The sequence below is a fragment of the Neolamprologus brichardi genome, chromosome 6 (genome assembly GCF_056152115.1).
Source record: "Neolamprologus brichardi isolate AB-2024 chromosome 6, ASM5615211v1, whole genome shotgun sequence".
In the NCBI taxonomy this organism is placed as follows: domain Eukaryota; kingdom Metazoa; phylum Chordata; class Actinopteri; order Cichliformes; family Cichlidae; genus Neolamprologus; species Neolamprologus brichardi.
The window spans coordinates 36,215,741-36,231,983 of NC_142109.1; the positions used below are offsets into that span (position 1 = coordinate 36,215,741).

At 45.3% G+C, this 16,243-nt stretch overlaps 1 protein-coding gene across 4 annotated transcripts in view; it reads right to left on the reverse strand.

Moving 5' to 3' along the window:
- Window positions 1-16,243, reverse strand: part of sh3pxd2aa (SH3 and PX domains 2Aa) — a 102,213-nt gene that overhangs the window by 63,705 nt on the left and 22,265 nt on the right. For all 4 annotated transcript variants that reach the window (XM_087842215.1, XM_087842214.1, XM_087842213.1 and 1 more), the window contains exons 3-4: window positions 3,848-3,923; window positions 1,499-1,575 (exon numbers count right to left, since the gene is read on the reverse strand). In XM_087842215.1, coding sequence (XP_087698341.1) covers window positions 1,499-1,575; window positions 3,848-3,923 — 153 coding nt within the window. The remainder of the gene's footprint in view (window positions 1-1,498; window positions 1,576-3,847; window positions 3,924-16,243) is intronic.

Sequence of the window (16,243 nt, forward strand, 5' to 3'; positions counted from 1 at the left end):
GAGAGAGAGACAGTGAGCGCCTCTCTGAAGACGCGCCACAGTTTCCTCCTCAGACTCTACCTAAGCAGCTTGAAAATAAGTTTGAGTTTAAATCAAAACTGTTTATTATATTAGAGCAAACCCTGATTCCTCCTTTCTCAGCTCTAAACGGGACAATAAATTACAAACGCACATTATGTTGTATTCAGCAAGACTTGAAAACAGCGCTCGAGCTAATAAACTCATCAGAATAAAGAGTAGAGTTAGAATCATCGCCATTCAGAGTCAGCGCCCCCTGCTGGTCAGTAGAGACACTGCAGGTCTAAGGCACCAGCTCTCAGACATACAGCAGATTTTATTCAATCTCTATAAAGTGAAAATATAGCAGAGTTATGTGCAGCTTGTATTTCTCCCACAGAGTGCTATAAATACAAATAACATCAGTTTAAATGTAGATCTTTGTTTCTGGAGCTGTTTCAGGTTTCAATATAAGCTGAATGATACAGACTACTGCACGTGTGTGCTTGGCTACACATCTGCAGAACACAAACACACAATTAATCACTGTTCATACACAGAAGCAGTCAGAGACAGGATCACATGTCAGTCTAAACATCTATATTTAATGATGTGACTGGCTCCAGCTGCAGGACTGACTCTCGTACAGCTCGGCGTGCTGGACCGTGAAATATACACAACATATGTACGGCGTAGGCTTTTTATTTAAATTGCCACAGTCTGAGCTGCCTTCATGTTTCATTCATCCGATCCTATATTATCCACAGCAGAGGCCACGTGCAGCCGGCCGGGTTTCCACCCCGCAGGCTCCGAGGAGCCCATCCTTGGAGAATAATTTCTCTTCCTCTGTGTTTGCCTCATAAACAGGATGCAGGAAGTAAACAGTGCGGCGTGCTGGCTGAAAAACACCAGCTCGCTGCAGCAACTGTAAACACTGGAGCGCTTTAGGTTATTTGGATAATGAAAAGGCTTTTGTGTGAACCTTCGCCTGTGCTGAGCTGAGGACCAGCTTCACTTCACATGTGAGGAACTGCTTCTTAAACTAGTCCCAATTACTGAGCTAATGCTGTGGGTAACCCTGCCTGACACAGGCGAGGAATACTGCTGCATAATTATGCGTGAGACAAACATCAGAGCCTGAATCTCCTTCTGCTCGTGCAGCTTTGAGCCAAGAGGAAGGAAGGAAGAGGGGGAGGGCACGATGGAGGATTAAAAAAACTAATAAGAGTGGGAACAGGAAGTGATAAGGAAAGTCACTCTGGAGCTGCAGGACTACAAACGCTCGTCACTTGTAGGTTGATTTTGTTGCTGGAAACAAAAGCAGCAAACGAGGGGAGGAGGTCGTTAGCGAGATGGACTTTAAAATAATGGAGGTCAGTTTAAGGTGTGCACGTTTTATGCACCCCCCCCCCATCTGAACAGCGTGTGAAAGACAGCACGGATCGTGACCCTCGACCCCTGACAGCCCCCACAGACAGACGAGAAGCTGAGGGACGTTTACCCTGCAGTAGTCATCGATGAAACGCAGCCGCTTCATGGCCACGTCTCGCACATGACTCCTCCGGAACAGGATTTTGCCTGGAAGGGGAGGAAAGGGGAGAAAAATAATAAGGATGGAGGTGACGGCCAACAGAGGAGAAGAGTAAATACTGGAGACATGCACAGCATCCCTGAAAACACACATGTACGCTGATTCTGCAGAGCAGCAGCTTCCTGTAATACTCAGACCTGTCAGGAGATGTCAGTAACGAATGACATCTCAGGCCCACACTCCAGCTGTGTCACCCCCCCACCCCGGCAGGCCCGGGGTCGTGCACTCTGCTGTGTGAGGATCCCTGGAATTACTGTTTAAAGGGGAATCCTCCAGCACAGACTTTAGTCCCATTTTCCCCGTGAGTTACAAAAACAGTGCAACGTTGGACCTGGAGCAGCGTTAATGTGACGTTACAGCAACATTTTCAAATGCTAAATGCTGCATGAAGACATGCAGTGATACCAGAATATAAATGCAAAAATCATACAGTAACTTTCACTACAGTCGCACTTTTGTAAATGACCAGAGGCCACAACAACATGACTGTTTCACTGCAACCTGGAAAGTTTGACCTTAAACACCATCGAACGGCACATATTCTCTGGTCCTGTGCAGGTGTTTCACCTCTGAGCCACTTATGCTCCAACGAGGAGCTCAGCACACATCAAACAGCTGCTTACTGACCAATCCGCTCAGGGAAACAGCGTGATCATCAGCAGAAGATCTCTGAGAGCTCAGTGTGGCCACAGGAGAATGGTTTGAAGTTAAGTGGACCTTATATGTTGAACGTATCCACAGTCCCTGCTGTGGGGCCATGAGCATCCTCTTCAATATAAACAAATTTAAACCCACTCACCGTGTGGCCTCCCAAACACTCCTGTTTTTGTATTTATTTAATAATCAAATCTTTTTTGGCGCTTTTTGGCTTCCATACACAAAACAGTAGAAAAACTGCACGCTTGGTGATTTCTTTTATTTTTTTTATTGCCGAGCTCTTATTAAACCCCGATTCTTTTGTCCCCATGACAGAACAAAGAAAACCGACTCATAGTGTGTTAAAATATTGATATTTCTTTTATTCAATCATCTTCCGGAAGAGAGAGACCTCTGCACAAACGCCAGTTGCAAGAGCTCTAACATTAGAATCATAAACTGTGCTTCATAAAGGTTTTTTTTGGTACTTTATTTATTTATTTTATATTATTATATAAATATATTATTTATAATATATTTATAAATAAATATATTTAAAACTTCCTGTTTTAAATACATTTATAATATATTTATTTATAAATATATTTATAATATATTTATAAATAAATATATTATATTATATTATTATATTATTATTATTTTATTATTATTTATTATTATATTATTATTATTATTATATTATATTATATAATAATATATTTTTCCTGTTTTAAATATATTTAAAACTTCCTGTTTTTCAGTCTGGCTGAGCACTTAGTTTGTGAGTTAAAAGTGGCCTTGCTCTACAAGCCTTTATTAAAGTACATAAAACAATATAATGAGCAGATACACATTAAAAAATATTTCTCTTATCCCTAACACACTGAAACTAAAACGTCGTCCTGCAACTTCAGACTGAAAGAGTCCATTAAGAGTGCGAGCTGAGCGTGCATCCGCAGACAGGCGCTTATGTTTGCATGTGGCGCCACTGGCTTTCTAGCAAAGTGGGAGGTTTGTGTTTGGTGGGTTTCCAGATTGGTTTTGTTTGTGAGTGTGAGGATGGGGAGGGCTGGGGGTGGGGGGGCTATAAAGCTGATGCTGGGACCACGTGTTGGCCGCGGGGCTTAAACAGAGCGGTTACCAAAATAAACTGCTGTGAACACACAGAAGCCTTTTACTGCCTGAGCACACACGGAGCTGGAGGATCTACATGGAGGACACACACAGGTGGACACACACAGGTGGACACACACAGGTGGACACACACATGCAGCATCGTGCCCAACGCTGCAGGTCACCATCAACCTGAATGTGAGGAGAGACGAGTGTGTGTGTGTGTGTGTTGTCGATCTCACACACACAGACACGCGAGCACAGCATAATCAAGTCACATTCATGCACGATCATAATGTGACTCAGACGCTCTCCACATCCAAAAATGAACATCACACAGACGCACAGGCACGAAAACACAGCTGAGATTTGAAAGTCACAGATAATGCCTCATCAGCAGTAACACACACACACACACACACACACACACACACGCCCTGCGAGTGCCAGTCATACATTATTAATATGGGAGCCTGTTCAGATAACGAGAGCTCAGGAGCAGACTATCACCTGGGAGAAATGGGATGATCCTCTTCTTCGGGTCTTTCTGCCCTCCCTCAATTGGGAACTTGTCGAGTATCTGCATCTGTGGAAACACGAGGAGAGGAAACGGCTTTAGTTTTATGTTCGGCTCAGCTTCACGTTTTAGGAATCATCCGCGTCTCTCCTGGGCGCGAGATAAGAAAGATCGATATCAATCTCGTGTGTCGTGTCGAGTATAAACCTGAAGCCGGGAGGCAATTAGCTTAGCATAAACACAGCTAGCCAAGCTCTTTAGCTCAAATATATTCCTGAGAGCAGCTTCAGAGATCATTCTCACCGACACAGAAAAACCAAAGATAAACGACCCTGCAGGAAATCATTCCAGGATGGCGTTCCTTAAAAGCAGACGCCAGCTTGTGTGCATGTTACTTTTTTATCCCTAGCTATAGAGACATAAACTGTTTCCTTATTTGTGAGCAACATTCAAAAATGTTTGACTGTCATTAATTATTTATATAGAAAAATGGGTTCGGCTCAGCCTCAGGCCTCTGCAGCAGGAGATCTTTAGCTGTGTGTTCATACAAGTATAAATGCACACGATCTGCTGCGCATGTGTGGATGTAAAGACAAACACCATGCAGGAGGAACACTGGGGGATAAAGAGTAACAAAGGTGAACTTAAAGATTTAGATCAGTTATCCGAGACAATGACACACGATCAGAAAGAAAGTGGAGAGGCAGCTGATTTATTGTCACAAAGTTAATATTTATTAAAGAAATCAACGAGGTGCTCACTCCTGTGTCTCTCAAACACCGTACGGTTGGGAAATGATGCAATGCTGTCACAGCAGCAGAAAAGGTAAAGTTGCAGCAAAGTTCGCGCAGCACCAGGACAGTTATTCATCCCTGTGGGAAGCCACAAAAAGGTAAACGCTATAAACCAACCCTGGATATGAATTCAATTCACCTTTATTTATAATAAATGTATTTATTTGGACACGCTGGAGAGATTATATCTCTCGGCTGGCCTGGGAACGCCTTGGTGTTCCCCCGGATAAGCTGGAGGAGGTGGCTGGGGAGAGGGAGGTCTGGGCCTCTCTGCTTAGACTGCTGCCCTCGCGACCCGGCCTCGGATAAAGCGGATGAAGATGGATGGATGGTATTTATTTGTATTCCAACAGCAGTTGCTTCAAGGTGTTTTTTGTTGTAAGTTGAAAACCCTCCAATCATATAACAGCAACATACAAGCAAGCAGTTGGCAACAGTGGTGAGAAAAAACTCCTTTTTAAAAGGAAGATATGAAGGTGAGCTAAAGTGCAGATGTAGGTTAAGACCTGACGCTGCCAAGTTTCTGTTTTGTTTCTATGCTAAGCTAACCTAAGCTAAGCTAACTTAAACGCCCACAGCACAGGGTGGAGCCTATCCCAGCTACCACAGGACTGGTAACCAATCAGGTTTAAGAAAGAAAAAGACAATGGTTTAACATGAGGACAAAGACCAGTAGCAGTTAGCTTAGCATCACCACAGTAGTGTCTGTTCAACACATTAAGATCTCTTTGTATCTGGTTAGCTGCTGGAACATGTTAGCAGCAAACGTATTGCTGATACCAAACGTCCTCCTCTGAGTCTCCCAAACAAAAACAATGAAGGTGACTTAAATATGAAGTAAGAGCCTCAGTCAGTCACAGTAACTACCTTTTAATCTACTAAAAACGCTTCTAAAAACTGTTTTTCTGCTCAGGGGTGATTGTGCAACATATCGAGCGCACACCTCAGTCCCAAAGCTGCACGCTGGTATCAATAAAAAAAACAAAACAAGTCCACTGAGCCGCAGGGTTCACGGGGGTCAAACCAGCATGAACGACATGAAGATGGTGAGAGAAGTGCTGACACCAGAGCAGGAGGCGCAGAGCGAGGGAGCGTGCAGAGCGAAGCATTAAGACAAAGAAAAAACAAAAACAGGAGAAAGTCAAGAGAAAGAGAACGCAGCAGATTCCTGCTCGTTTCCACTCTTCAAATAGATCAATCAAGATTAGAGAGGAAGCAAAAACAGCAGAGGACAGATGCCGAGGGTGAGGAGGCTGCACAGCACTGCAGCAGACATCCTACAGGATCGGAGCATGTGTGCACGTGTGTGTGTGCACGTGTGTGTGTGCACGGAGCATGTGTGCACGTGTGTGTAGGGGGCTGAAGTCCATAAAGAGGTATAACAGGCGATGGGAGCCGTCGGCCGCGTCTGTGTGATGGCTGAAAGCTGTAAGAGGCCGCGGGGAACCGAGCGAGCAAACAGCCGGGTGGGTCTCTGGATGCAAGAAGATACCCAGAAAACACTCGCACTAATCCCCAGCGCCCACTCCGGAAACATCCGTCGCCTGATCCCATTTCCCCCGTCCATCTGTCAGTCTGCCTCCACCTTTTCATTGAATTCCTGTCTGATTTTTTCCCACTAATCCACTGACCACTCACAGGTTTGAAGTGTGACTGTGCCACCGTTTCCACTTTCCTAATGAAGGCAAAGATGTAAGGTGCGGCACGTGCTCACCTGCGTGCAGGTGCGACACACTGAGAGGACAGACGTAACCGTAAGGCTCGTCATGTCAGCTTTCCTTCTCAGTTCAACAAACTAATTACCCTCCTTTTCAAACTCTGCCGGTGCAGCCTGAACTGATCCACTCGGATCAAGGTCAGCTCATTACTCGAGACGCTCTCCGGCTGGTCCAAGCTTGTCCTGAAATACACGTTTTCCTGTCGCCGCTGACAGATTCCTGGCAGGAGAGAGCGTGCTCACGACCTGCCGGGAGTTACAGGATCACCGAGGGAGAGAGAATGGTGAGAACAGGTGGGACGGCGGGGATCAGGTGACACAGCCACGGGCGCAACTGCTCTTTTACATGGATGCATGCACACAGGCTGCACGTGCACGGCCTGCGAGCGTGCACGTTTGCAGCACGATAGCAGACGATCAGGAGTCCAGGTGGTAAAATTCCACTCTGAGGACGCCAAAAGAGAAAGGAAAGAAAGAAACACATCCACGCCAAACCATCGCTCCACTTCTCAGACTCCACTGTCTCCTTGGTAACCAGCAGAGAGAGAGTGTGAAGAAGAGTTGTGAAGAGATGTGATTGGATGATGCGGTGCAGCTCTGGACCACTGGTGTAAATGTTGGGAGTCAGGTAAAAAAAAAGATTGTTCTTCGTCTCCCCTCAGAGTGAATCCAGGATGCGATGATGTAATGCTCACTGTCCGGCTCGCGCTGACGCTCGCCTTATTTCCACATGAGCTAAAAGCATAAACGTGAGTGTAGTTACTGACAGGAAGGTGGTCTGTAGTCCTGAGACGGCCTCGGGACTACAATTCAGCAGCTCTGGATTTAGAGTCCAAAACAAAACCTTGAAAATGAAGCAGCACAAAAATAGCAGCCGAGCTCCTTCAGCGACGACATGAGTGGGCTCAGTCCCACTTTATACATCTCTGTGAAAAGACAGACTCCTGCCTCCTAAACCCAATAATGCTGAACGGCTTTCCCAACGTTTGTGTGTGTGAGGGTGGAGCTACTTCTCATACCAAGACGAGCATGTAGGCCATGGAGGAAGACTCTGCACTGACACAGGTAACTGAAGCAAAGCACATCGGCTGGAGCAGGGGTGGGACCTCCAGGCCTCGAGGGCCGGTGTCCTGCAGGGTTTAGATGTGTTGTTGATCCAACACAGCTAATTTAAATGGCTGAATGACCTCCTCAGCATGTCTTGAAGTTCTCCAGAGGCCTGCTAATGAACTAATCATTTGATTCAGGTGTGTTGACCCAGGGTGAGATCTAAAACCTGCAGGACCCTCGAGGCCTGGAGGTCCCACCGTTGGGCTGGAATGACCAAACAAGTGGCAGAACAGTACACGTCTCACACCGAGTCAGTAACACACACAATATTAGACATGTTGTGTCTCTATTTAACTAACACACGTGAACGCTGACAGCTCGTGCTGCGCGTGAGTGAAAGTAAACCGTCCACCATTAATGACGCTGGACTACACCTGTGGGTAAGTGAAATATCCACTGAGTTATTTTGCCTCCTTTTAGGATGACGGCAAACAGAATGCATATAGACAACTAACATTTATCATCAACAGTCTCTAATAATCAGGAGAGTCTGTGTGCGCCGATTGCACGAGAAATTCCACCAATCAGGGACCCACGGGGCTGACACGTGCAGTGGCTGAATTCATAAAAACATCAAGGCAGTTTGAATTTTGTAGAGCCGTAAACATCGCTGTCCATCTTTGATTTCCACACAGTCACTGAGGAAGTGTAGCTTATTAAACTTTGCCTATAAAAGCAGAATTCAGTCCTCTTCCCCCAATTCTGTTCTACAGCTGACAAACGAGTCAGAAAATCGAGATATTTAGAAACATATTTGGATGCACTTCAGCCTCTGTGGCTAGCATAGATACTAGGGGTGCAACGATACACAAAATTAACGGTTCGATATTTTTTCGATACAAAAAAAATGTTCATGCCTTTTTAATTTGTCATTATTAAAATTATAAATATATATTTTAACTCAAAAGTACAGTTTTTAAATTTAATGTTACTGAAACAACAAAGTAATAAAAAAAAAAATCTATCTGATTGAGGAATCACTCATCTTTGGAAAAGAGAGTTTATTACAGAGAAATGTCTCTTTCCAAAATAAAAGCTATACTATACGCTTCTTCTGGGCTATATTCTCAGCAGCATATTAAACATATCAGGTCCCCATAAGGAGAATCATGTGCTAACGGCTGTCTAAATGACTCGGGTAAAGTTTGTAGCATGCATGCTTGTTGTTTTTGTCTGCTTCCACTTGTCTTTGCACTAGGATGCTGTCAGCGTTAATGTGAAATGACATTAACGCCACAACACGGCAAATCTCCGTTAACGAGCTACCGCGGATCGCCGTGCATGGGGCTGGACGGCTGACACGTTAACAAGCTAACTGCGCTAACGAGCTAACTGCGCTAACGAGCTAACTGCGCTAACGAGCTAACTGCGCTAACGAGCTAACTGCGCTAACGAGCTAACTGCGCTAACGAGCTAACTGCGCTAACACACTAGTTCCCACCCATGTAATTGAGCATTGCGTGGCACATCCAACATACTTTTGTCCATGACGCGCTTACCTTCAGGGTCATACGTCACATGAAGACCAAAATAGTTCCAAACGCCAGATCTGAATGAGGGTGGGGGAGGTTCAATTTGCCATGTTGCAACGAGCTTAGCTTCTGTCTCGCTAGCTTGCCCTGCACTTAGTGAATCTGCGTTCGACTACTCCGCCTAGGCTGCACTGTCGAGCGCAGATCCACTGAGCGCTCAACACAGACAGCACCGTCAGAAGGAAAGTTGATAAAATAATTAAAATAAGTTAAAAAATGTTGTATTGTTCGATACATATACGAGTATCGTTGCACCCCTAATAGATACGGTGGCTGTAGGGTGGCTGTAGCTCAGGTGGTAGAGCAGGTCATCTACTGATCGGAAGGTTGGTGGTTCGATTCCTGGCTTCCCCCAGTCTGCATGCCAAATATCCTTGGGCAAGATACTAACCCCAAATTGCTCTCCGATGCATCCATCGGAGTATGAATGTGTGTGAATGTTATCTAGAAAGCACTTAGAAAGATGTGCTTGTGCGAATGGGTCTGAATGGGTGAATGCACAAGTTGTGTAAAGCGCTTTGAGTGCTCAGATGAGTAGAAAAGCGCTATATAAGAACCAGTCCATTTACCATTTACCATACGCAGGACTGGACTTCATGTCTGTTCTCGAAAAGGAACTGGGCAGTGATGAAAAGGCTCCAGTAATACGTTTGTTTCACCGTGATTCAACTGTTTATTCATTCATTTAGTCGACTAAAGAAAAAAATCATATTATCTGCACCATCATTTTGTGACTAAAACAGAGACAAAGCAGGAAGATGTAACTGTAACCAGCAGAGGTCGCTCATCTTATCCACATCTGTCTCTGAAAACATAGAAACATCCACCTTCAAGAGAACGTTCCAGCTCAGCGTTTGGTCCACGTAGCTTTAGCAGCGATACAGTTACTATAAGAGCGCTTTAGTCTCACTTTAGTCTCAGTTCAGCTTCATTCAGGAACGACGGGGCTCAGAGACTAACAGCAGCTTCATGCACATGTGCTAAGAATAGAGCCGCTCTGTAAGGAGCTGTGAGAGTCACTTGGCACAAACTTGGGGGATGCCACAGCGCCATTACAGCCAACTGATGCTTCACTTCCTGTTGTGGGTGATGTGGGTTTACCCCGAGCTCTGCAGGAGTGGAACAGAGTGGAATGGAAACACACACACACACACACACACACACACACACACACGAACTTCTGGAACAACTCATGACTGTCCTGACAAAGCAACCATGTGATCTGCCGAGTGAGGCCGCAGGCTCGAGCATGCTTCTCCTCGCTGGCGAGCGCACGATAAGGTCGCTGCTCTCGCTGTCGTGTCAGTATGCAAACATCCCGTCACAGACAAAGTCAACATGCTGGCGCTCGCTTTTACACCCCGGAGCTGTCAGATTCCTTCTGCTCATTCCCAGATCCAGATTTTATTACTCAGAGAAGCTCGGCATGACTCACAGTTCAAAATAATCCTTATGTACATGAATGCAACCCTTTGTTTGTTTAACTGTTTGAAACAAACTCCGCCTCCTTCAAGCCAACCCTCTTCTGATTGGCTGCCCCTCCCAAACAGAAGGAGCAGTGTGTAACCTGAGCTTTTGGGTCAAATGTCGACCTCATTGATTGAAAATCTGGACGTGTTTAATAAACAGATTCACCGTTATGACAGAAAACAAGGAGTCTCCATTAGAAAGCCTCCTGAAATCTTTATTTCATCACAGCTCACAAACTAATGGAGCGCATGAATCAAGCATGAGCATGCATTAGCACCCAGCAGTGTTCAGTTTCAGAGAGGCAGATGTCTCCGATTGTGGAGGGAAGGCGTTCCTTTCCAACCACACTCACTCAGTTGTGTCTCTAAATTTAGACCGGCACCCTGGCAGCAGATCCGGACAGATCGCTGCCCGCGGTGGGCGCATTAGATCAGGTCGGAACATGATACGCTGGATTCCTGAACGCTTTAAGCAGCGAATGCATGCGTGGGAGTAAGGCAGGGGGCTTGAGTTTGTCTCAAAGTTGAGGCTCTGTTCATGAATATGTCGACGCCGCAGGGTGTTTAACCCCACGTGGCGAGCCGGGCTCCCCTCGCTTTCAGTACGACAACAGGTGCAGGCGTGTGTTGATGTTCGTCCATCTGCAGTCGCTCTGTCATCACTACCCAACCCCGGGCTGCAGGGCCCGCTGCGAGCTTTGGAACAAGGCTCTGAGCGGGAAACTCCCTCACTGGAATGAGATCCTGTTTTCTCGAGAGGATGAACCGGAATTCCAGCTTATCTCAACTCCTTGTGGCATCTGCAGTCACGCAAATACTCACAATCGGACCAACAGGAAGACCTCTAGTCTTTGCAACATTAAAGGGCTTCAGACAGCATTTGTCTCACATGAGCACCAAGCGTCGTGTCGCTAATAACTCTGATATAAAAACGTTAGCTTTGCATCATATTCCTGCATGCTGCACTAAAGCATGTTTGCAGTTTTAGGAAGCTGTGCGTCTGCAGGTCCCTCACCAAGCTTAGGTAGCATACAGACCAGGTTTCTATGAGTTTTTAGCAATTAATCAACATCAGCTCAAGTCAGTTTTATCTTATTAGCACCAATTTACAGCAGCAGTCACCTCGGGGTACTTTACAGTAAAGTAAAGACCCGACGGCGCTGAGAGACACGCCAACAATCAGACGATCTGCTCTGAGCAGCGTTTGGCGACAGAGTCACTCTGAGAGCAGATGTTTCTAATTTTAGCATCATCCTGTCGATGATTGGAAGCGGTCCTACATTTGTTTAATGCACGTGTTGAAAGACATATCCCAGTCTCCGAGGTTCCTCCCAGTGTTCCTGGAAAAGCCACCCAGAGTCGGGATGTACGGCCAAATATAATCAGCTGTCAGCTTTGTCAGAATCTAGAGGAAGAGGAGAGCCCACTGAAGTTTTAAAGCTTTCATCTCTGCAGTTTTAACTCTTTAAAACCAGTCAGAGCAGCACGCTCCGTTTTGCGCAAGTATTTTTAAATCCCGGTAGCTCTGCAACCACGTAAGCTAGCGCAATAATTTTTTTTGCATATGAAACCGGAGGAGTTGTACTTACATCTTATGCCATCAGCTTGTCCTCGGTCACAGTTTCCTTCCACATATAGCTTTGCAAAAACTGCATAAAAAGCGCTTGCAGCAACAAAAACATAATATTCCAGAAACACGCTTTGCCGATCCGATCAGCTGTTCATAACACTTCCTACGTTGGAATAGACGTCAGCGCGAACTATCGCATGTCCGCCATGACCTGCCCGAAACCGGAAATGTAGTTTTTTACCATCAGGGCCTCATGAGCCTATACTGGTGTTTTTAAAAGTTATCTTTGACTTTATGACTTTCTGTGTCGTTTCTGAGATGCTTAGGACTCATATTGCACTGCTGGAAATAGTTTATTTTGATGCATATGCTGCTTTTTTGCAAATTTGCATTATAATATTTATTTTCGTTTTTCCTGCAGTGTATAAAAATTGGTGTATTTCAAAAATAAAACTATGAAGACACTCAAAATAAATTTCCTGTGGTGGGAAACTATTTTGTGCAACTTTTTTGTATTTACAGTTTTGAGGGATAAGCCTCTTAAATTTCTCTAACTAGAAATATATGTTAAAAAAACAAAAACGATTTTCAATTTTTTTGTAGCTTATTGCACTTTTTTGCAATTTATGTAATTACTATGCACTTAATGCAGACATATTATTAAAATCTGGGCTATAATGGTTGTATTGATGTATAGCAACTTGAAATGCTCCCAAAAATGGCTCCACAGCATGTAAAAATATAATATAAGCTCTGGCGGACTTGGTTCTATGGTAGGTCTTAAAGGGTTAATCAGCAGGAGTTTGTCTGGTCATGTGACAAAAAGACCTCCGAGCTGTGGAGACGTCATGTAACTGGTTCAGATATCGATACTTCCATTTTTAAAAGCCGGTATCAGCCTAAAAACATCGGCTATCCGTCAGGCTCCAGTAGTTACTGGTTGAGCTGGTTTTAAAGATCAGCAGGTGAACGTTTGGCCACAAATTACAACTGAAACTATTCGGCGCAGTTTACTCTGAATCCACTCCACGTGGCAGCTGAAGATGAAGTGGGTAATATCATCCAAGCACTCGTGAGCTGGACTGCCAGTTGTGTCGACTCTGTGCTGGAGGAGAAGCTTGGCAGAAAAATGCGGTTTGCGAGGCACTCGAACAATCCGCACGCCTCTCCGTGTCTATCTCAAGAGTTCGGCACAAGTAGCGGTGTTAAGGTTCAGACAAGTGGGTGCTTCGCTCACAAACGGCCATTAAAAATACATTAATCACAGACATGAAACAGCATTTGCTCTGAAAACTCTGAAGACCGAGTCGGTGCGCCGAGTGCAGAAAAGAAGTGTTTGCTTTTCCCCCTCACAGAGTTTATTTTACCGGCGTTTGAGCTGCGACGACTTGACGTTTAATCCATAATAAAAAGCAGTTTTGAAGGGCAAAATTAATCAAACAGTGACTGTTTTATCCTGCGAGCTCTGCCCTTTATTTGCACCCAGCAGTTTAACCTCCTTTCACATTTAATAGAGGCACCGGCTAAATGCTGCAGTGGCATTTTCAGGCCAGTCATCGCTTCAGCCTGGCCGAGTCCTGCGGAGTAAACCGACAATGTCTTTGCTCTTTGGAGCAGCTGCAGCCTCGTCCAGGACGAAGAACATGGGCGTGTTTAGTTTGGTTAAGAAAGTAGGCCAGCCAGCTTACAGTTACACTACAGGCAGAGAGGAGAGGCCCTCACCTGAGCCAGAGTTCAGCGCTAATAAAGCAGCTGAGGACCTAATTTAGCCATGCTGGCGTCTCCAGAGTTTCCATGCTGACAGCCAGGACCGACCTCGGGCGGCGTGGCTAAACCTCATTCTCCTCCCTACAGGGTGGTTGTCAGTGCACTGCATGGCTGAGGGTGGGGTGGTATATGAGACGTGAGGTTTGGAATACAACCACGAGTGGGCTGAGAGAAGCAGGAGGCAGAAAATACTGGAAACCAACCAGAAAAATGTGGATTCGAATTAGCCGTCCCTGATTGGTGCCAAGTTATTTATACACAAGGATAAAAGACTGTTTTATGTGAAATCAAACTGTTGTGTTTTACACATTCGTGGACTTGGTGCCGTGAACTAATACCAACCCTGCTGCTAATGTCCACCAGTGGTCACGCACGGCACGGGAAATAAAATCTCACTGAGACCAGAATTATGACTTTGACTATAAAACCAGTTGCTCCCATTCATGAGAACTGGGCAAGGTTTCATATCTTTTGCATAATTTTTGTGGTGTTGAGTAATAGTTTGAGGTTTTTTGAAGGTCTGTCACGGTTTTCTCTGGGCTGCTTTTTCACTCAGTTAGTCCTCGAACCATAAAAAGGCCCAAACTCAGAAGATCAACCAACGAGTAGGGATGGGTACCGGTATCCCCAGTTCTGACATAAACAGTAGTAACCAGACCGAAAAGCAGCGCACATTTCAGTGCTTTTTTTTCCTGAGATGTGATACACTTTAGATTCTAGCCAATCATTTTACGTTTCCGAGGATAGTAGGCGGGTCCAGGTACGTACGTTCTTTTAGAGCAGAGCTACAGATTAAAAATGTCCAAGGCGAAGCGGTCAAAGTCTGGCTGTACTTCACAGCAAAAGATGCAAACTCAGCAGCTGCAACAAGTGCTTTAAGCTGATACTGTGATACTGTCAAAGGAGGTCAGTTAGTCCTCGAACCATAAAAAGGCCCCAACTCAGAAGATCGACCAACGAGTCGACACACAAGAGAAAAGCTGGCAAAGTTTTAATTGTATCTTTAGGCTCTTTGTTACAAGAAGCCAAAAACACATCATTCATTTCCATTTCTTTAGCTGAAACGATGAAAAATGCCAAAGATAACACAGTCTGACAGGCATAAAATAGCATTTCTGCAGAAGCACGGTGCCTGCAGAAGTGCTATTAGCTGCAAACGTGGTCTCAGCACGATGTGCAGCGCATCCATACTGAACAGAACAAGTGACAGAGCTACAAAAAACTACAGCACACAGGCTGAAGTATGAAACTTACACAAGAACTCAGCGAGCAATCAACATGTTAGGAGGGTCGTGAGCGAGGTACAGCAGCAGCTGCCTGCAGACAACAACACGGTACAGGGCTGCACTTCAGCCAGAGGTGCTGGAGATCTCGCTAAAGTTGAAGGAATCATGAACCTGAGAAAATACCATCAGATTCTGATCCAGCATAAAATTCATTCTGGAAAGCATCACGATGATCCCAAACACACATACTAGTCACGGATCAGCTTCGTCAGAGCCCAGACTTCAGCATCATGAAGCAGTGACGGATCATCGTGTCAGAGAACAGAACAAGAAGGCAGAAACATCCAAAGAACGTCAGTCCCAAACTGTTCCTGAACTACTCCCAACTATTCCTAATCCTTCCATGGGTCCTCAGAAACTTCCGGCTGTGCTGCAGAATAAAGGCGCTCGAACCAAATATCGACTTTTCTGTTTTTGCCTCTGCAGTGGATTTTCATATATATTTGCTCATGTTTCAGCACATTCATGCACCTATGCCTCGTGCTCAGAGCAAAATATAAAGAAATTAGAGGTGCTTGAGCCTTTTGCACATCAAGTTTCCAACAGTGAAACATTTAATCAATGAATACTAAAACTTACTATCCTCAAACAGGTGAGACCATCACGCCAAAGCTGCAAAAACGTGCATGCATATTTCCGTGCATTAAAATGTAAACGTTTGTTATTACGCAGCGGTCACACTCTTGCGTTGCTGTTTTCATTTGCACGCTCACATTTTTACCATTTCCTTTTAGGGACATAATTAACTCCACAATCAGCCTCCAGAGGCCAACTTTCCAAGTGTAAACGGTATCACGGTTCGCTGAAGGGCTTTAATTCAAAGGTCTTTTATTTCCTTTAAAGCTCCTCCTGTGTCTGCACTATAAAATGTAATCCGGCTGAGATGGAGCGGTCCCCGCGGGGGCAAACTGGATCACGCATACACCCACATGCAAACGTGTGCATGCACGTCCTCGGACACGCAAACTGACGAAACGTGCGCCGAGTTGGTGAAAGCGCTCGACCCCGAGAGGTTGGAAGCTGCGCTGGATCGGCTGGGGAGGAGATAGGAGGGCGCACAGGTGGTGAAGGAAACAGATATGCAGGCAGAGACGCAGATCGACAAGTCGCAGGAAGTTGATGTGAACGAGGAGAGTGAGGTGGC